General features: G+C 37.9%; 1 protein-coding gene across 3 annotated transcripts in view; it reads left to right on the top strand.

Annotated features, from left to right (window-relative positions):
* Positions 1-786, top strand: part of LOC143890734 (alpha-terpineol synthase, chloroplastic-like) — a 6,118-nt gene extending 5,332 nt beyond the window's left edge. For 2 of the 3 annotated variants that reach the window (XM_077395415.1, XM_077395414.1), the window contains exon 7: positions 297-786. In XM_077395415.1, the coding sequence (XP_077251530.1) occupies positions 297-596 (300 nt within the window). In that variant the 3' untranslated portion in view covers positions 597-786. The remainder of the gene's footprint in view (positions 1-296) is intronic. The other variant, XM_077395416.1, reaches the window with a different exon arrangement.
* The last annotated feature ends 22,036 nt before the right edge of the window (positions 787-22,822 follow it).

Raw genomic sequence — 22,822 nt, 5'->3', positions numbered from 1 at the left:
TAATCCCTATTCAATTTGGATTTTGAGTCAAAAACTGATCATTGGTCTCAAAATTAAATGCATCTTTAAGTCCTGTAATCAGTTTTAGGCTCAAAATAATTCCAAAAATAAAAAACTAATGGGGTATAAATGCAATTTTTAAGTCAAATAATCTGTTTTAGACTACAAAATCAATTATAAAATGCAAAACGAACAAGGCCTTGGCAATCTTGTTTCTTCAACCACCACGCACTCGAATGTTGCACTATTTAAATCCCTGACTTTGTTGAATATGTATATTTCTTTCACCAATGTAGGCAGAGCTAGAGAGGGGTGATGTTTCCAAATCTATTCAATGTTACATGCATGAAACAGGGGCTCCTGAGGAAGTTGCTCGCGAACATATAAGAGGTCTAATTAGTGATATGTGGAAGAAGATGAATAAAGATTCTCTCTCTTGTTCTCCACTTTCTGAGCCTATTATTACTGCTGCGTTGGATCTTGCAAGGATTGCCCAATGCTATTACCAATACAGCGATGGGTTTGGTATTCCAAACAATGAAACCAAGGAGCGTGCTATATCATTATTGGCTGAACCCATTTTGGTTAAGGAATAATAAGACTGGTTTGGGCTATGTAGATAATATGGCTTAGTAGTAAATTCATAATAGTGGTTATTGCAATATACCCAAATGTATTGTTATTTATATGAATTATGTACTTGATATGAGAAGATAGACATAAATTTTTCCTTTTATCATGTAAACGCCTCCTAAGTTGTGGACTACCAAGAATGTTTATATAAAAGAGTGTTTTTAAGTCTAGCTTCATTTGATACCACAAAGTGAAATAAGTTTTCCGTTTTTTTTTCCAATAGAGTCGAAGTGGAATGGAATGGAATTGAAATGAAGGTAAAAAGAGATTTCCTGTGTTTGATGTAACTATTGAAAACTAGGAAAACAAAATCAAATTTCTATTATCACTCTTTGATTGACCAAAAAGAGAGCAAAAATGAGTCTAGAAAATGATAAAAGTACTCGTATTTATGATAAATAATCAAACTATCCCTACCTGGTAAATTCTTTACCGACCTTACTTTTAGAGGTGAATTTTTTACCACCGCTAATATGCTAATATAGCCTTTATGGTGGATATTTGTTCTTTCACCGGAGTCTTATTGATTCTCAACCCATGATGGCCTCACTGATATAATTTCTTTCCACATCTTAGAGCTTCTGAGCGAAGGTTGGACAAGGTTCAGATCCTGGTTTCTGCAGTAAAGGGATGTCATGAATCTGCTCCATAGAGAGCAGTTGATGTGAAGATGATGCAGGGCTTTGATTCTGAATTAATGAAACAGCGCTTATCTTTGTTGATTTTCTGCCCGAACAATGCTGGTCTTTTGAAAGAAATCTCATAATCTGCTTGAGGGAATTTTTACCCTCATTGGAGAAAATTAATATATCATCTGCAAATAGGCAATGGGAGATTGGTGTGCTGCTATTTCGCTCAAAGCAAGATACCCTCCCTTCTCTGAATAATGAAGCGAGACCCCTGCTCAGGATCTCATTGAAGCAGGCCTCCTCGATGACTTAAAGAAACCATGAGGCTCTCCCTAGAGGACAATAGAGAACCAACAATTTTGAAGCCTATCCATCTAGCAGAAAGATCAAATTTCTCCAAAACATCCTTTAAGAACTTCCAAATCTTTTGCCATGTCAATTTTTAGCACCACATTTCTTCCACCCCTCACTTTTTTCTTTAGCCCTTTCTTGGGCGATGCTTATGTTATCTGATATACCCCTGCCTTTAACAAATGCTCCTTGTTCTAAGGAGATAAGGTCAGGCAAGACTTTTGCAAGTCTTGAAACAATAAGCTTGGAAAGAATTTTATAATAGAAGTTGCAAAGGCTAATTGGCCTGAAATCAGAGAAGTCTATTGGATTTTCTACCTTTGGGATTAATGCAAGGAAGGTGGAAGTGTAGTGCCTTGATAGTTTACTTCCTTCGAAGAATGCAATCGAGGCAGCTACCAAGTCTGATTTGACAATGTACCTACATGCTGTGAGGAATAGGCCACTGAAACCATCGGGACACGGAGAGCTTTCTAACGAGCTATTGAAAACTGCTTTGATTTCCTCCTCAGTGGGAATTGCAGTAAGCATTTGATTGTCCTCTGCAGATACTAGAGAAGGGATGTGGTTAAGGATGTCCTTCGTAACCCCTCCTTATGAAAGGGCACACTCGAAGAAGTCCCTAGCTAGGTCTTTAATTTTGCCTCTGTTTGTAATTCATATCCCTTTGTGCCTTATTTTGTTGATTCCACCAACTTTCTTTTGATGTTGCATTGAGGCATGAAAGAATTTACAATTTCGGTCACCCTCGTTTCTCTTTGGATTTTTGCCTCAAAAAAATTTCCTCGAAGAGAATAGCTTCATTCATTCTATTCTTAGCTTCGGAAAGGGACTCTGAGTTGGATTGACTTGGATTGGAAAGATGGAGGGTTTCAGCTTTGAGAACTTCGGCTTCCTCTCTTTTGATGTTATGGAAAATATCACCAAAGGTCTCCCAGTTCCAGAGTTTCAGGATTTGCTTTGTATTTTTCAATTTGAGTGATAGAGCTTCGAAAGGGTTATTCGCTCGTGGAATGACACCAACACTCATTTTCAAGGACAAACACTTTTGCAACGCACCAGGGCCCGAGCCCATCACACACCCGACTCCAGAGCTTAACACAAACTCAAGCCCTGAGCCCAACACAAACTTGAGCCCCCGTCCTCATTTCAAAACTCCTCAGAAAACATCCATGTACAAGGGAAAGTCGGCGTGCGCCCCACATCGACTAAGCGCAAAAACTTGCCTCGTTCAATGAGTCTATAAAATTCTTTACTCCTTCCGAGAAGGGAGGAGGAACTTCAACCATCCCAAAGTGCAAGGGGAGATGAGCTTCGCCTACCCTACCCGAGGGTGGAGGACTTTTGTTTGATTCCAAAAGGACCCCAAAAAAAGCTTTCAACCATTGATAAGAGCTGTCTCTTTGGCACACTCTCTATGGCCCTACCAAGCTTGTGATTCCATCTCCCTTGGTAGGTCCACCTTGAGGAGCCTTTGCCCACACTCTTATAGGCGTTGGACTGTATGGAGAGCTCAGACCACCTGAGGAGACGCCGCCACACCCACCAGCTGCTGCGTTTGTAGTGTAATCTCTTTGCTTATCTTATTTAGTTTTTTATTATAATTAGGTTTAGTTAATTTTAGGATCCAAGAGCCTTGGCCCACTCTTGATTGAGGCCTAAGGGCCTTTGGGTTTGGGTCCACCAATGACCCAAAAAGCAAGGCCCTCAGTCCATATTCCATGGGCCCTTAATTCATTTGCTTGAGTTAAGTAGGTTACACTTACCATTAATAAAAGGCTAGGGGGGTCAAGAGAGGTGTGCCAAATCATGGCTTCACTTCACAACCCCTAGCCCACATTCCTTACTCCTTGAGAGGTGAGTGAGAAGCCAAAGAGGTGCTGATTGTTGTGCTACCACACACACACTAAAATTAGTGGCCCATGCTATGCATGGGTGTAAAAGTGTGAGCGGCATCCCATCAAAACATAAAGTGGGACCCTGTCGCGAATGGTGTATTTTGTGCCTAGATTTTAAAAAGTTTGACTGAAATCACGATTTAAGGTAAGATTCTCTTGTATTTGGTGAAGATTTTGGAAAAATGGGCGAGGGAAGGGCTGGTTTTCCATATTTGGTGGAAAAATCGTATTTGGGGAGAAAATCTCGTTTTTAGGGTAGAGTGGCACCTAATAATCTAATAATATATATGTAAAAGGGAATATTGCAAGATGGGGTTGTGCCACGTGACAATTCTCTCTCTTTTTTTAACCTGGAAAGAAATGCGGCCCCGGGGTGGACCACCAAAATTTTATATATGACACTGTAGATACAACTAGAGGTGAAAAAAACCCTCCTAGCCTTAAAGGCAAAAGAGGAAACCTTGACAAAAACCAACATGATAACATAAAAAGAGAAAACTAAGGAGTTGCAACCTCTGTTAAAGTTTAGGGCATAAGAGGTCTTGATATCCCAATCGTTCAAAACCTAATCTTAATCATGGCAGAAGGTTGGTTTTGAGATTCTCCCTATCCACCTGGTTATAATCCTGGTTTTCTTATTTTTTTTGCTGCTATTCGGTTGCGATCGAGAATGAGTTGAATCGTCGATGAGATCGTCTGTACTAGCTTCAGAACCATCTTAGTTGTTAAGCATAGCTAGCACGAATGTATCTTCTTTGACTTTTCTATAAAGGACCTGGACTCTTTCCTCGAAAAGGTCCATCCCCTCTACCAAACCTACTGTTGATGGGAGCTTAGATGGTACTCCTCCTACCAATGAAGGGCATGCAAGAGCAAGTTGTTTGTGGATTGTAGGGAGGTGTGGACCCCGATCCGAGGATGATGAGGAAACGGGTCCCTCAAACAGCCTCTAAGATCTCCACGTGAAAAAGAGAGCTCTACCAAGGAACTCTCGAAACGGATGCACCCTCATAGCATAGCACGAGTGGCGATATAAACTAGATACTTCTTGATTCAAGGATAAATCCCCAAACCATGACGTACCTGAAATAACTCAGAGTCGCCATCCACGGATAGGCCATGGAACCCCAAAAATAAATCCTCTGTGCAATGGATAACCAGAAATATATATGGGCTCGTGCCTGATTACGAATGGAGAAGGTCCGAAGAGCACCCCCAATTCGTCTGAGTGCAAGCACTTGGTCTCTTATGCCATTTTCATTAACTCCAAAGAATTTTGGGCAAAATCATGTGAAATGGGAACGGAATATCCCCAAGAAGACGTCTAACTAATCATGCATGACTCGGGGATGAACTAATAAGTACACACAAAATAAAATAAAAGAAGTGTCACCTAAGTATTGCTAAGTTACGAGTGACATGCCTAATGGGTGTTTAAGTTCTGGTGTGCCAACACATGCATGCTACAGCTAAAGGTATAAGGTCTGCGCATGAAAGTAAGAAAACATAGCAAAACACACAACATAACAAATCCTAAGACTCTAAACGATTGAGCCCGAGTCCTTGGATGGTCTGATGTTCATCCAAAGAAGCTTACGTATCCCCGCCTCCGCAAGAATCAGAGCAACGTAGTTCTTCGCGCTTATTCTAAGCTATGATGCCTAAGACACCTAGACCTCTATCCTAGACTCGATCTAAAAGACCGGGCTAGTTGTTAAAACTTCTTGCGCGATTATTTAAATTTCAGTGAATTATGGATTTTAGGACACCCTATATACCTTAACTAAATGCAGATTAGCTCTAAGCTAATGCAGGTGGTTCTTATAACCTATGTGTAACTAGGCTGTGTTTCCTAAGGAAAACAAAGGGTGGACTAGCGTATCTTATTCTAGTCATCAGTCGGCGATGTGGATCGCCAGCTGACCAGACGGAGGCGTTCCTATAACTCTAGGACAAACCCCTAACTCTAAAACAAGCACAAACAAGCACACAACAAAATAAAAACCAAACCCTAACTCTTAAACTCTCTATCTAGGACAAAGTCCTAACTCTAGAGGAAGATCTTTTAAAAACAGGTTTATGAAATACTTTCGCTTTTTAAAAGGTTTGAAAATGTTTTTATTTACAAAGTTTGGCTGGACTTGGGATACAGATCCCAAGCTGCACTACGTACCTCGGGGAAGAGGATCAAGCCAACGTAGTTCGACACAAACTCTCTCTAAAACTTTAAAGAATTTCAAATGACTTAAGGATGATTTGATGTTTTTCAAATGTTTTTGATATTTTTAAATTTTCCAAATATTTTTTTTTTTAATTTCCATTTGTTTTTGGGTTTTAAAATGTTTCAAATGATTTTTAGATTTTAAAGCTTTTCCAATATTTTTTGGATTTTTAATTTCTGATTTCACCCTTTTGGTCAAAGACCTAAGGGAATATGCAAAGGAACACCCTAGGGCCAAACCCTAGGGCTAACAGGGGAAACTCCTAAACCAAATAAGCTAATGTCAAAGACACCGAAAACAATCTAAGGTTCTAAACAAGCAAAGCTCTAGTAAGACTATACTGGCCTCTAATAACGAAGAGGTAACAACTCTTAAAGGAGAAACTCCTAACTAATAATACCAAGGAGATGAACAAATAAGTCCAAGGCTATCTAATAACGCTATCAAGAGGACGAATGAGTCAAAGACTCTCTAATAAAACTATCAAAACAGAGGATGAATGAGTCAAAGACTCTCTAATAAAACTATCAAACAGAGGATGAATGAGTCAAAGACTCTCTAACAAAACCGCAAACAGGACAAATGAGTCAAATACTCTCTAAAAAGGATAAAAGAGAAGGACAAACGAGTCGAAGACTCTCCAAAAGAAGCTGCTCCATTATAAGGCTGAGTAAGCCTCCTAAAAGGGGAACTCCCTAAATGAGACAGGGCTTGTCTCCAAATAGGGGTTCCAAAAATGAGGCAAGACATGCCTCCTAAGAGAAAAACTCCCTACCAAACTAAAGTAACCTCCCTAAGGGTAGGTGCTAAATGAGGCTTGTCTCCAAAAGAGAACTACCTCAATGAGACAGAGTATGTCTCCTAATAGGTTAACTTTCTACAAAACTAAAAAAGGCTCCCCAAGGGATAGATTCTAAAAAGATAAGGCATGTCTCCAAAGGAGAATCACCTTAATGAGACCAAGTGTGTCTCCTAATGGGGCTCCAGATAACTCTCTTTTGTAACTCAATAAAGGTAAGTGAATGATCACACTGAATATATTCATTCTATCATATGCCGTCCAAAAGAAATTTTTAACTTGAAAAGATAATGGAAAACTTTAGAATGCTTGTATTTAAGATACAAAGCTTTAGCATCAAAGCAAATCCAAGTGATTAAAATCTAGACCAAGACAAATAATCTGTAAATGTTTCAACAATATGTAATATATATCAATGAAAACCATTTTTACTAAGTTGTGAAAATCATCTTTGATAAGTTGTATCACCAATTACATTCCAAACAGTATTAGGACAAGGGGATATATCATTTGACTGAAATTGAAAAAATTACTTAAACCCCACATCCCTTACTTAGGTCAACAGTACTATGGAAAAAAAATGCTTGCATTACAGATCAACTATCAATATAAAATCCGATTAACAAAGATATTCCCTTGATATGCTACCCATAAGCACCTATCTAAATGAACAAGAATATGCCACTCTATCCCACGTGATCTAAATACGATGAATCATGTACCATTTCTTATAAAGACTAAAGTACAGATGAATCAATTACTGAAATTCCAAGGGTGGTCCCGAGTACGGCAACTTATGAGAAGTGAGAAATTAGGTTGCTAACAAGTTTTAACTCTTTTGAAAACTCAAACCCAATTTTAGAAATTAAGAGATCAACAATAAAATTCAAGCACACAAGTTAAATCTAAAGTGAAAATGCAAATAAAGATCAAGAGTAAGAGAGATTGCACCCGAGATTTAAAGTGGTTCGGTCCTCCAAACGTGAGGCCTACTCCACTCCACCAACCAAACCCGTTGATGACTTCACTATGCGATCTTCTTAACTTCGGCGAAGATCAATGCCGATTACAATTCCGAATGCCTTTAACCTTGGTGGCAATCTTCACCACGGAGAGTGGGCTACGCTTCTCCGAACACTCACCCGATACAAGGTCTTTGAATAAGAAAGAAAGAGCAAAAAATCCCTCACAAGGGTTTACAAGAATTGTAGAAGATGTACAATTTTAGCCTATGATCCAAATCCTAATCTTTAGAGGATGAGAGGCATAATCAAGTTTGATTCACTCTTTGGATGTTCAAATGAAGTTTTAGAGTGTTAGGATTGATAGTCTTGAAGTTTAGAATGCCCATATATATAGAAAAACCCAAAGATGACCGTTTGGTGGCATAGTGGTAATTCTGGAAAAAACACCAACGGATATAAATCTGACCGTTATTAGTGTTCTCGGAGTTCTGAGAATATTTCTCAGAGTTCCGAGAATTTCTCTCGGAGTTCCGGGAATACAAAAAGAAGATGAAAAATGTCTACTGGACCAAATCTCGGAGCTCCGAGGATTTCTCGGAGTTCCGAGAAGCCTATGTTGAGCAGATTTTCACTTCTTGTTTTTGGGCTTCCAATTCTCAACCAAGTTGGGATTGCTATGAGGATTCCAAGGTGTTGGAATACCACAAGGACAATCTCTTATACATTTAGGGTGTGTGAGATTAACTTAATTATGCCTCTTAAAATCTAAAACTAAGATTGGATCTTATACATTCAAATATGACTTTGATCTTCAATGGATTCTTCAAGTCTTCATTTGTCTTGGACTTCGATGTCTTTGGCCTTCATGATGTGGTCCAATGAGATCTTCTTGGCCTCAATCCAAGCAATGTTGTCTTAGCACCAATGTGATCTACAAATCAAACACATTAATGATCCTAAATCACTTGTGTATTGGAATCATCAAAATAAGATGGGAATGCCAAACTGGAAACCATTGGGCTTACAATCTCCCCCTTTTTTATGATGACAAGCACACGAGATTTTCCAATAAAAGCATACATATTTTCCTTACACTAGAATTCTCTCCTCCTTTGGCATCAATCAAAAAGATTAGGGTAAAAGAGAAACAAAGGGATGAAATATGCAATTGAAGGCTCCCCCTTTTTCAAGGAAAAAGACAAACCTAGAACTCCCCTTATTTAGAATTTTTATTCAACATAAGAGGGGATATTTTAATTATCCATAGAAAGAAATTCAATTTTAGAGCAAACCCCTAATTTAAGCACATATGATGAAAATCATATGGGGGCTTTGGGAACCCAAGCTTTCTTGGATCCACCGCTATCCCTAATCTTAGATGCACATTGGAATTGGTAATGACCATTTATTCCACAATAATGGCATCTAACATGAGGGTTAGATACGCTAGTCCTATCATAACATGCATGTTTAGGTCTTTGACTAGTCTTCTTTAAGATTATGTCAATAATTTTGTCACCATTTAAGAATCCATGGAGACATAATCTTAACCTTTCATTTTCATTATGAAGATGAGTTATTTGATTTAGAAAATCAATAAATTCATCTTCATAAGATTTGGAAGAACTTGCCACATCTTGGAGTTTTACAATTTGGCAAGTTTTCTCATCCAAACAACCCTTAAGGGTTTCAATCTCAAGTTTAAAATTTTCAAATTGAGCTTGAGATTTGGAAGAAGATTCATTTTTCAAAAAATTAAGTTCATTTTCTAATTTTGAAATGGATTTCTTTTGAACTTTATTTTTAGAAATTTGAGAGTGCAAGGTTGATATGATATTTTTTCACTATCACTACTAGATGAATAACAAGAAGGGTTAGAATTTACCTCAACTTCATGGGAGAGTGCCATGAGGCAAAGATCATCCTTCTTTTCTTCCTCTTCACTTGAGCTCTTTCCCGAGGTGCTAGTAGCATCCCATCAGGCGGCAAGAGCCTTGTGCTTTTTCCAATCCTTCTTTCTCTTGTACTTTGAGGAAGACGACTTGAGAAGTGGACAATCCGGTCTTTTGTGTCCAATCTTCTTGCAATTGTAGCATCTTAAAGCTCCCTCAACTTCACTTTCTTCTTTCTTCTTCTTTTTATCCTTTTATGCTTTTTTCTCCATAAGCTTTTAAATTTCCTTAAAGCTTCTTCTTCATCGCTATCCGCCTCGCTAGAGGATGATGAGTTCGCTTTGGAGGCTTTTAGAGCTAGAGATCGACTCTCTTTTTCTTTCTCTTTCGGCTTCTTCTCCTCTTGTCAGCTAGTGAGGAGCATCTCATGGGTGATGAGAGATCCTACAAGCTCCTCCATGGTTAGCGTCTTGAGATTCTTTGATTCTTGTATGGCTGTGACTTTTGGATCCCAATATGGAGGAAGAGACCTACGCAACTTACTCACAAGCTCATCAGTTGGATAAGATTTACCAAGATTAGCTAGTTCATTAGAAATTTTAGAAAAACGGGTATACATTTGGGAAATGCTTTCGTTTTGATCCATTCTAAACATTTCATATTTGCTCTTTAACAAGTTTATTTTGGAATCTTTAACTTGTGATGTACCCTCATTGGTAACGGCAAGTGTATCCCAAATAATCTTGGCGGAATCAAAAAGAGCAACTCGATTAAACTCCTCCGTAGATAAGGCGCAAAACAAAGAATTTATAGCTTTGTAATTTAAATTTGCATGCCTTTTTTCTACCGTATTCCATTCTTCAAATGGCGTGGAAGGCAAAATGTATCCATTTTCAACAATATGCCAAAGTTCCACATCTATCAAAAGAAGATAGATGCGCATCCTTGTCTTCCAATGTCCATAGTTGGACCCATTAAAGAAGGGAGGTCTAGTTGTGGAATGGCCCTCCGGAGTCCGGTTCCATTTCTATCCGCCATTTCACAATTAGAAAGTTGCCAAAGATCTTATGATCTTTCCCTTGTTGAAATTTTTAAAGAAAATTTACCAAAGATTTTAAGAAATGAAAATCTTTTAAGAGCCAAGGCTCTGATACCAAGTGAAATTCCAAGGGTGGTCCCGAGTACGGCAACTTATGAGAAGTGAGAAATTAGGTTGCTAACAAGTTTTAACTCTTTTGAAAACTCAAACCCAATTTTGAAAATTAAGAGATCAACAATAAAATTCAAGCACACAAGTTAAATTTAAAGTGCAAATGCAAATAAAGAGCAAGAGTAAGAGAGATTGCACACGAGATTTAAAGTGGTTCGGTCCTCCAAACGTGATGCCTACTCCACTCCACCAACCAAACCCGTTGATGGCTTCACTATGCGATCTTCTTAACTTCGGCGAAGATCAATGCCGATTACAATTCCGAATGCCTTTAACCTTGGTGGCAATCTTCACCACGAAGAGTGGGCTACGCTTCTCCGAACACTCACTCGATACAAGGTCTTTGAATAAGAAAGAAAGAGCAAAAAATCCCTCACAAGGGTTTACAAGAATTGTAGAAGATGTACAATTTTAGCCTATGATCCAAATCCTAATCTTTAGACGATGAGAGGCATAATCAAGTTTGATTCACTATTTGGATGTTCAAATGAAGTTTTAGAGTGTTAGGATTGATAGTCTTGAAGTTTAGAATGCCCATATATATAGAAAAACCCAAAGATGACCGTTTAGTGGCATAGTGGTAATTCTGGAAAAAACACCAACGGATATAAATCTGACCGTTATTAGTGTTCTCGGAGTTCCGAGAATTTCTCTCGGAGTTCCAGGAATACAAAAAGAAGATGAAAAATGTCTACTGGACCAAATCTCGGAGCTCTGAGAATTCTCTCGGAGTTCCGAGAAGCCTATGTTAAGCAGATTTTCAACCTCTAGAACATTACAGATCATGGATCTATTCATTTTTTTTTCCAAAAGACCTTCACTAATTTCATATTTAAAATACAATTAACCACAGCGACTTTATGAACCTTAGATCTAACAGATGAATAATCAATTAAACAACACAAAACAAAATTTTGATGTATAATTGACTGAAGAACATCTTAAATCTCAAACACAACAGATATTCCATGGAACAGATTAAACAATAGAGCTAAATTACCTGAACGAGCTGTCACTTATGTCCTGAAGTGCTTCTTCTTCTCTTTGAAATTTGACAAATCAAAACTTTGTTTCCCTTATTAAGCTGAAATTGATCTTGAAATTGTTTAATCACAGATCTACGAGTTTAAAATGAGGGAAAGAGAAAATCAATGAAGAAATTGAGAAAAATGTGATGATCGGAGGTTTGCCGGAGAAGAAATTATTCGCTGAAGATCAGCCGAAAGTTAACCAAGAAATTATCAAAATACAACTTGAATTAGGTTTTTAAAGTGAAAGGGAAGATGAAGATGGACAGATCTAAACTTGGTTGATCAGATCTAGGGTTTCAAAACAAAATAAGTAGAAACAAGTTTCAGATCTGAGGTAAAAATTCATGCAAATAGAGGAAAATGGATAGAAATTAGGTTTCGAACATAGAAATCAAGAAATAGAAGAGATATAGGGTTTCAAGAAACTTAGGGCTCGAGGAAAAATGAAGCTCGGCTACGGTTTCTATAGGATAAAATTTCAGATCTGATGGAATTAAGACCAGCTCTAGATTGGAATTGGACGGATCCGTTGAGATTTGAAAGCAAATAAAACTATGAGTAGACCTGATTAAAAATGTATAGATCTAGAATTTATGGTGGTGGAAAATGGGTTTGTGAGGAGTAATAGATCTCAGATATAAGATCTGGGGGTTAGGGCTGAAGAAAAATGAGCGCATATAGAGGAAGAAGAAACAGCTATGCTACTAAGATGAAAATCCGGATGGAGCTTAGCGGGAATTTGGCGAAATTCACCGGAATCCGGTTGAATGCGATCGGAGAAGATGATTTCTGCTTAGAAACCCTTTCTCTCTCTCTGATATTTTGGAACGAAAATGGATTCTCCTCCCCCATTTTTTTTTCATTGATTTTATACCAAAAAACTAGTTGCTGATATTAGCACTATTTGCTTTTGATGGGCGCACGAAACTGATGAGCACTCGAAATGAGACGAGACCTGGACGGGATTATGCACCCCCCTTTTAAAAGAAAAATGAAACATTTACCTCTTTTTCCATTGGACAACCTCCTTTTTAGATGCTTCACCCCCCATTTCTATCACAAATGCTCATGATGAACATGCTACTTGCAGACTTCAGAATTACCCCTCAACTTGGCTAATCTACTCCTCCTTCAGCCTTAGACAAGGGAAATGATATCAGTTCAACCCTGTTTTGATAACGACACACACTCGGCTTGCCTTTTCTGCCCTTTCTCAACCGATTCTTCTGGTGCTTGCTGGCACTCCTCTTGGAATAAGAACCACATCTTGAGGACTTTGCACTCACTAATGAGCAGGATGGGTCAATGAAACTCAGGGTTCAGTCAAAATGGAGTGTCTACAGATGCCCCTCTTTGGCAGAGCGTGTGTAACGCGTAAATGCCAAAGCTGAACAGACAACACATTTTGATTGACCTGAAAATAAAGCAAATTAAATTTTTGGTTTTTTTGGTTCTAAGAACGATATTTGCAAAAGGGTTAAGTCACTAAATGACACTTCAATAAACTCTAAGACTACAAGCAATAGGGAGATAGCCTCTCACCGACTCTTAACTCAGCAATCATGACATCTTACTGAGATAACCTCTCTCTAATACTCATGACTCAACTATCTAAACTAATCTGCGAAGACTACAAGCAATCATAAAACAGAAACACACTTTCTTTCTCTCTTTTTTTATCAGGCTAGACCAAAGTACACACAAAAATTGCTCAAAGAGCACAAACCAAACAAACAAACCAATCACTTCAATCACTCAAAGAACTTTCATTTTTTTAATTTCTTTTTAGAAACCAAAGTGCAACTTGTCCAAGACAAGCACAAATCCAAACACTCAAAGAGTTTTTTTTTCTTTAGAAACCTGCAAAATAGGCCAAAGACCAATGTACTGAAACTCGTCCAAAACAAGTTCAAAACCAAACACTCAAAGAGTTTTTTTATATATATATCATGTCGATCAGTCTAAAACTTACTCGACCATTTATTATGGTACTCGAATATTTGAGCCAAACTTAAACATCCAATACCGAGGCGAAACTAAGTCTCAAGCCTGGCGATAGATATATAGATCATTGCTGAAAATACATCTGTTTAACTATCCGAGTAACTCTGACTCCTCTTTTTCAAGGTAGCAAATCACTCCGGACTATGCGGTTCTGTTAAACAGTTCCACATAAACCCCAAATCCGTATGTCCTGCTAAACAGTCCCACACAAACCTCTTCGCAGATATGCATGACTCCTTGTAGTTGCACATTGTGGAACGATGATTAGGTAAGTCACTACTTGACATTACATTACTAATCATCCGGGTATTAAATACCCCAGCGAAGGAAGAAAAAGACCAATCCGTGTAACACAGGATCGGTGATTTTTCTCCTTACCAAAAACTTTCGAAATAATTGACGAAAAGACCCAACCGTGTAACACAGGTTCGGTGGCTTTTCCATGTTAAAACCTTTCAAAAAAAATATCGAAGAAAGGACCAAACCGTGTAACACAGGTTCGGTAATTTCTCCTTTTAAAACATTTCAAAATGATCGAAGAAACGACCAAACTATGTAACACAGGTTCGGTGATTCCTCATTTTAAAACCCTTCAAAATGATTGAAGAAAAGACCAAACCGTGTAACGCAGGTTCGGTGATTCCTCTACTAAAAACCTCTTTCAAAATGATAGAAGAAAAGACCAAACCGTGTAACACAGGTTTGGTGATTCCCCCTATTAAAACCTTCCAAAAATACCAAACCGTATAACACAGGTTCGATAGTTTTATACTCTGTTAAAACCTTTCAAAAAAAGACCAAACCGTGTAACACAGGTTCGGCAATTTCCGCCTCTGTTAAAATCTTTCAAAAAGACCAAACACTGTAACACTGGTTCGGTAATTGCCATCTCTGTTAAAATCTTTCAAAAAGACCAAACCGTGTAACACAGGTTCGGTAATTTCTATCTCTATTAAAACTTTTCAAAAAGACCAAACTGTGTAACACAGGTTCGGTAATTGCCATCTCTATTAAAATCTTTCAAAAAGATCGAAGAAAAGACCCAACCGCGTAACACAGGTTCTGGTAATTTCTTACCTTATTAAAATCTCTTTTTTCAAAACAAATGAAGGACCAGACCGTGCAACACGAAGTCCAGTAATTCCTTACCTTATTAAAAATTTTAAAACAACGGAAGAAAAGCCAAACCGTAGAACACGGAATCTGTCAATTTCTATCCTTATTAAAACTTTTCAAAACAACAGGATAAAAGACCGGATCGTGGAACACAGAATCTGTTAATTTCTATCCTTATTAACCTTTAAAATAAAAAGAAACTGAGAAACTCAAAGTGACTGAAAGAAGAGATAAACTCTTAATGATTTTACTGATGAACCGGTCATCTCTTCGCAAAGAGTAACTGAAATGCATGATTTTGGTCAGAGACTGGACTCAAGTAACTTGAATGAATTTTCGAGTACCCACCCCTTTTCAAAAGATGCAAAGCATTCAACTGAAGTTTAAAAATCGTTGGAGTAGATTCCAGACTCCGCTGGGGTAAAAAATTTTCAACAAAATTCAACTCCAAAGGAGAACAACTTGACTAAGAAGCTCAATACAAAGAATGTTCAAACTTCTCTAGTCTCTATTTGTTGAAAAAAATATCAATCTCAAGTGTTAATTATTGCTTGACATCTTTTATGACATAAGTCATAAAAGATGCCCCTAATATGATTAGTTCCATAGCAAAATTCACATAAAAGGAATGGGCCAAAGGTTTTTAGTAGTGCACACTTGGGATTACAACAAATTCTTCTCATGAACGACTTATGTTTACAAGGCTTTTCACAGGTACAAGAAAGCGTTCGGTCAGTTTTTTGAGCAAGAATCACAGCGTTACCTTACCTTCACCATGATACGGACTCCAAGTTCTTATGGCAGAGCACGAGGAGTTTCCAACTTCAATATGATGATGGGAATGGAAACCATAAGCACAATACCACACCAAAATATGGTGCGATAAAGAAAACAGAGGCCAAGACGAGTAATAGCCAAGCGGCTGTAGAAACCTACTCGGTACCACGACATGTAATTGAGATATATGTTTCGTAGGGCGTGACTACTCTTATGAATATGAAACCGAACAACCCGTATGCTGGTCGACTAAGGGTGTGAGTTCGGCTTTCAATATTTAGCTTGTTCTGTTGAAAATTTTATTTCATCTCTGCCATCTGCTAACACTGGTATTGAGCTAAAAGCTTGTCGACATCTGAACACTGCTCTGTTTTACATTATCCACAGGAACCACAAATTCTCGGCTTCTCTGAGTCTCTGAGTTTTTTATCACCCCGGCTTTAGGAGAAATACTGACTAAGCAGGACTCTGAAAATTGACTTTGACTCAACAACCGACTGACTTTGATGGACAATGACCAAAGACACTGACGAGTTTTAAACAAGACTCCAAAAGAGACTAAATCTGCTTCTTAAACTGATAAACATTTTTTTTAAAAAAGGGTCAAAGGTCCACCACTCTTAGAGTCTTTTAAATACCATGTTTAAAGATGTTTCAACCTCTTTTCAAGATTTCTGTCATGGTTATTATCCCTTCAGATTGCTTAGTTTCAATCTCCCTAACTCAAAGAGTAACAAAAGAAGCTTTGTTGGCGCTTACTCAGACATTAAACAATAACCAAAAGGAAAATGAAAGTTCAGCTGGCTTCTAGAAAGCTCTATCCTTCATGAAGTCCCTGTCATGACTAAATCGCCCTTTTGGGTTTTCGATTTAGCGGACCGTGTGGACCCCGATCCGAGAGAGGCGGGGGGACGGGCCCCCCAGAAAGTCTCTGGATCATCCACATGAAGGAGAGCTCCACCAAGGAACTCTCGAAAGAATGCCCCTCACAGCATGAGTGGCGATGTAAAGTGAGATACCTCTCGATTCGGGGACTAGCCCGGATTTGAGGCGTGCCTTAAACAAAGAAATAGTCGCCATCCAAGGAAGTAGGCTCTGGATCCCATGCTGTGCTCTGTCGCAACAGATAACCAGAGATACAAAAGGTCCGTGCCTGATAACGAATGGGGAAGGGGTTAGGCACCCCCAATTCGCCCAAGTGCAAGCACCTGGTCTCTTATGCCATTTATTATTAACCTTGAAGAGTTTTGGACGAAAATCTTATGAAATGGGAATGAATATCCCCGAGATAACGTCTAGCTAATCATGCATGTCTCGGAGAGGAATAATAAGCACACAAAAAAAAAGAAATGAAAGACATACCACCTAAAAATAGCTAGGTTATGAGTGTCATGCCTAATTGGTGTCTAAGTTCTGATAGGCAAACACATGCATGCTAAAGCTAAAGGTATAGAGTCTGTACATGAAAGTAAGAAAACACAGCAAAACACACAACACAACACGACTCCACACACGACTCGACACGACAAACCCTAGACTCTAATGCGATACTTGACTCGGACCAAGATGGCCATCCATCCTGGCTGCACTACGTATCTCGACCTCGGGAAGAATCAGAGTCAACGTAGTTCGGCGACCTATGCTAAACTACAATACCTAACCCTCTAGGACCGCTATCCTAGACTCAATCAACTAAACTCGACTATTTTTTAAAGCTTCTTGCTATTACTTAAGTTCAAGTGAATTGTAATTTTTAGGACTCCCTGTATGTCCTAACTAATACAAACTTTGCCTTAAATTAATACAGGTGAGCCCTACATCCTATGTGTGACTAGGTTATGCGTTTTAAGGAAAACCATGGGCTATCTAAGCGCGTTCTAGTCTAGCCATCGGATCGACTAAATGTCTAGCCGACCACGACTCGATGCCTCCTAACTCTAGGGACACTCATACAACCAGATACAGTATATCAACACAATCAGAACAGACTCCTAATTCTAAGACACCCTAGGACAGACTCGTAACTCTATGGGAAGATCTTTTGGAAATGGCTTGCAAGGTTATTTTGAAGAATTTTTGTATTTTGGGAAGGTTTGAGAGGTTTTGAAGCTTATGGAAGTTTTTGAAGTTGTGACTGAACTCGGGATGCCAGCTGCAAGCCCGAGCTACCTACGTACCCCTCAGCTAGGGATCAAGCCATCCGTAGTTCGGGCCTTTCTAAACTACGAAGCCTAGGAACATGCAAAGACTGACTCTAAAAGATGGAAGGACAGGATCCTAAGCTCTATTAAGGGATAGGACAGACTCCTAAACTCCATAACAGTTGGACAGACTCCTAACCCTATAGAGGATAGATAGACCCCTAACTCTATAAAGAGCAGGACAGACTAGTAAACTCTAGCAGGGTTGGACAGACTCCTATATTCTATAGAGGTTGGACATGCTCCTAAACTCTATAGGGGGTAGGACAGACTCCTAAACTCTAAAAGGGTAGGACAGACTCCTAAACTCTACAAGGGTAGGACAAACTCCTATACTCTATAGAGGTTGGACAGGCTCCTAAACTCTATAGGAGGTAGGACAGACTCCTAAACTCTAAAAGGGTAGGACAGACTCCTAAACTCTACAAGGGTAGGATAGACTCCTAAACCCTAGGATGGTAGGACAGACTCCTAAACTCTCTATGACAGACTCTAAATAGGAAGAAATCCCTTAACCTGCGAAAACTCTAAGGCAGGAAGGGAAGGGGGTAATAGAAAAAAAGGGGTTGAGGGAGAAATTGAGATGGCAGATAGGAGGGTTAGAAAAGGGGTTTCTCACCGGAGAAGACGAAGGCAGAAGGTGGTAGCGGCGAAGGTCAGCGGAGATGAGAGCTCCTCTCTCTGCAAACCCCCCTCTATTCCTCACGAAATGGGTTTCTTTCAACAAAAATCAGCAAGATCATTTCTCCCTGTTCAGGAAATGAGAAGACTCCTCCTCTGTGATTTTTCAAATCGAACATGGGTTTAATGGGGGGCTGATTTGGGTGGAAATGGTGGCTCACCCTTTTGATGGAGAGAATGGAGGTTATGATGGAGGTGGTGGCTTGATGTGGGTTGTGGTGGGCGGATTTACTGGAGGTTGGCCGGATTCCGGCAAAACCTGCCGGAGAAAATGAAATAAAGAGGGTTTTGACAGAGATGGTAGTTGAGAGTGGGAATGATGGGTTTCAAGAGTTTGTAGGAAAAATAGAGGGGATGGAATGGGGGAGATGAAAAGGAAAATGGTGGAGGAGACTCGGCCGGAGGAGGAGGAATGGCCGGAGGTTTTGAAAGAGGGTTCCTGTAGACACCCCATTTTGATCGTACCATGAGCCTCCCGTGTTTGAGCAAAAACCCAACAAAATCAATCAACTAGGGTCTCAAATTTCACCCTAGGCTAGCTTAAGGTCCCGGCTAGGTCCCCATAAAATTTCGTCAAAATCCAAGCTCGTTTGCCTAGCGAATGAGTCAAGCCAAGTCATTTTACAAATTCAGAAAAGGGGGGTGAATTCATCCTGAGCAGTGCAGATCGTGGTTCGAATGGGACACGATTGCACTGTGCGTTTATCAATATTTGCGTAACCGCGCGCCACTCAATAATATTAGTGTTAATATCAACCTGCCTCTTTGTCTATAAATACAGACCTAAGCTGTGATTTAAAAAAAAATCTTCGTTTTTCCCCTTTTAGAGAGAGAAAGCTTGAGAGAGAAAATAGATCTCATTTCCCAAACCCTAATTTTCCTCACCGATCATCTTCTCCAACGAGACTGCTGGAGTTCCGGCTGAGAGCTTTTCATTATTTTCCTCTTATTGCAAGTTGCTGATTTGTTATTGTTGTTCTAAATTCTCTAAAACCGAAACCCTAGCTCTACACCTCTTCTACTTTGATCGATCTCGCATGAGTTCCGGTAAGCACGGTAATATTTTCCGGTTGAAAATTACTTACTTTTCTCATCTCTTCTTTTGTTCTTTGTTTAGGTTTTTTATCTTTCCCTATTGTAGACCTTATAAGCCTCATATTTGAAGTTTTTTCTTCATAAAAACTCTAACAATAGCCTATTCCTCTTTTTCTTCTTCGGCAAAGCATTTCTCTGACCAATTGTCCTGTGAAATCTTGGATTTGTGTTTAAAAATCTTAAATCCGATTTTTATAAATCTTGGATCTGCTTTAGTTCTTCAGATCAAATCTTAGATCCATTGGCCTTAATCTTCGATCTAGTCACTACTACTTTAATTTCAATCAATTAAGGAACATCTTGAATCATTGGAAACAAAGATTCATATCAAGCAAGAGCACAGGAGAAGAACAAAAGTATCAATCAGAGTAGGATTATAAAAACAGAGGTATTCTTCTTCTCATCACTTTATTGTTTATGATTTTGATTTTTTAGATTATTGTGGAGATGTAAATTTTGAATTTTGAATTTTATTTTTATTAGAAGGAATAAATGAAAATTGTTTGATTGTTTTGCTAATTTGATGATGAACAGGGGTTAAAGTTTAGAGATATGATAGGATTTTCATTCATTTAGTTCATAATTTGAATAAACAATGTTTAAACTTGCATCATGTCCTGTAGTATTTAAAACTTGAGTTGTTCTTGCCAGCAAGTTAGTGAACTGGTAGTTACACAGAATTAGTAGCGTTCAATACAGTAGCAGCCAATTAAATCTGGTTGTTGCTCTTAATTATCTATGCTTCAGCAACTTTATGGTTGAAATCAGCAGCAACTATGAATGAGTTATCTAACATCTGTAATTTTAGCATTAGCTATGTTGACATACTTATTCTGTCTTAGCTCATATTTTCATTATATGTGAAAGAGTTACCCTGTTTTTTTTTAATCATAACATTTTTCTTACAAACAGATTTTCTCATCAACTTGCTTTTGAGAGACATTTTAATGTTTGATCTTTGGAATATGTTTTAGTTGTTGATGACCAATAAAAAAAAAAGAAGTTCAGTCTCATTTGTACCTTGATTTGTAGTAATTTCATAAGTTAAAGTGTTCACCATGGTTATTAATTATGATTCCATTACTACTGTCAATTGATTATTTGGAGCCATGAAAAGTGCAGAATTAGATTAAAAGGGTCTAGTACAATGTTTTCAATGTGGCATTCTTTCTATGCTTTCTCTTGGCTGAATGTAATTTGCTTCTTTTGTTTCAGTTCATTTTTTTTAAAAAAAAAACAAGAAGAAGAAGAAGAGAAGGCACTAGCTAAACTTGTTTTACTTATCTCAACTAACTTTCATTATTTTATTTATTTAAAAAAAATAATTTGTAGTTGCATTTTGTGATGGCTCTGTAACTCAAGCAAGTTTTGGGAATTGTTTTGAATATTAGATGTTCATTCTAATGCTAGGTAGTGAGAAGAGTTATTAATTATACTTCCTCATCAGTTCATGGTTTGAATCAGTTAAGGTATATTATAATTCCTTTCCTATCACATCTTTTTATGGAACATGTTAACAAGACATATGTACATCATTGAAGTGATCCAAGCCATTTATTTCTTTGTCTCAAATCAAGATAGAGCACTCTCAGTTAACCTTCTTTATAAGACAATTTTTTTCAATGATCTCTTGGAATTTAAATCACATGACACAGTAGTAAGGCCAGTTCAGTGCTAATGAAATAATCAAAGCAAGGGGGTATCAAAATTGGTTTCCCTATACGAGACTCATTGGGAATAGATACTATCATGCACAAACCTGTTAGAGATGAGACAGATGGATTGTAGTTGTCTTTGGATTTCAATTCATATATGATAAGACTCATTTATATACACGTATATATGTACATATGTGTGTCGTGAATCTCATGATGTTCAGGAATTGGCATTATTTCGTTATGAGAATAGCATTATTTACTCTCTTTTTTTAATAAATAACCTTCAAGGTAATTTCACATGAGAGCATGATTAAAATGGTCAGAAGAAGAATTCCATTTCAGATTGTAATCTGTTCTATATATCGATGAGATTCAGAGCATGAGTAGTTTCCTTTTAGAATTGATTTCTAGCAGCCTTATACTCTCATATATTGATTGAAAACAACAGAGTTCTAATTGAAAAACTTCAATGCCCCCTATAACTTGTTTAACCTATCTAAGGTCTACACATCCAAACTTCATTTTCGTGATTTTCTGAAGTTCAGTTCCCTGTATATGTCACATCTCTACCATTGGCTATCTATTGAGCATATATAATGAATTGTTCTGAAGATCATTATTTTAATCATCTAGTAATGGCTGACATCTCGATTTCTTTCATCTTACTAATGGCACTCTTTCTATGATCGTGGTATATTTTTTGTAATTGATTTTGGAAATTTCTTTTTATTCTTAAAGAGACATTTGTGAGGCCAAAAGATAAGTAAAACAGCGAGAACCCATAAGAAAATGTGTTTTTCCTTCTCTATTTGTATAATTCATTTTTATTAGTTGACTCTATGAGTTTTTGAATTATGTTCTTTATGCTTCTTAAATTTAAATAGTAGTCACTATTGTTTGGTGCATCTTCCGTAGCTTAAGAGTATGATGTTATCTTTGTCTTGGATTTTGAGTTCACCCATGTACCCTTAGTATAACAAGGATTAGATGTCCTGTCTTTCTGAAAAATTGAATCTATCATATTTATTTATATTAAACTTGATAGTATGAAAAGAATGTTCATCCGAATACATATGATGTATGATTAATGAACTGTGAAGTATGTTTTTGTACGCTTGAGTGATCCTAATGGAATGCACAGTCGCATATTTAATATTGCATAATTGAATTAATTCATTAACTCTACTTACTTGATAATCGTTTTAGTCATTTCATGAATGATATGTACTAGATAAGTGTCATTATCTGAATAATCTTATCAATCCTGCGATTTTATGATTATCTTGCATTTTTTTTTAAATTATATATGGGCTTTGTGTTTAAAAAAAATGGTTTCATAAGTATTGTGACTTGTCAAGTGTGATATTATTTTTCTGTCATCGCAAGGGCGATGAAGGCGTTAGCCCAAGCCCTCATTAGAGAGACTTACTCGGTCATGGTAATACCCTCTTTCATTTTCTTCCCTCTTTCTTTGGATAGAGTTTCTTAGTCTTTTAGACCCTTAGACTTTAGCTCCATTCATCGCAATGGTGATGAAGGCGTTAACCCAAGCCCATCAGTAGGGGACTTGCTCAGTCTAAGTAGCACTCTTCTCTTTTGTTTAAAAGACTTGCCTAGTCTTTTAGAGGTACATTCCTTGAACCTTAGATTCCTTTTAATT

Source organism: Tasmannia lanceolata, unplaced genomic scaffold (assembly GCF_043159265.1).
Source record: "Tasmannia lanceolata isolate RefF3 unplaced genomic scaffold, GAP_Taslan_0.1 ptg000013l, whole genome shotgun sequence".
NCBI lineage: Eukaryota > Viridiplantae > Streptophyta > Magnoliopsida > Canellales > Winteraceae > Tasmannia > Tasmannia lanceolata.
Note: the sequence above shows the minus strand (reverse complement) of the source record. Positions and strands in the feature narration are given on the sequence as shown.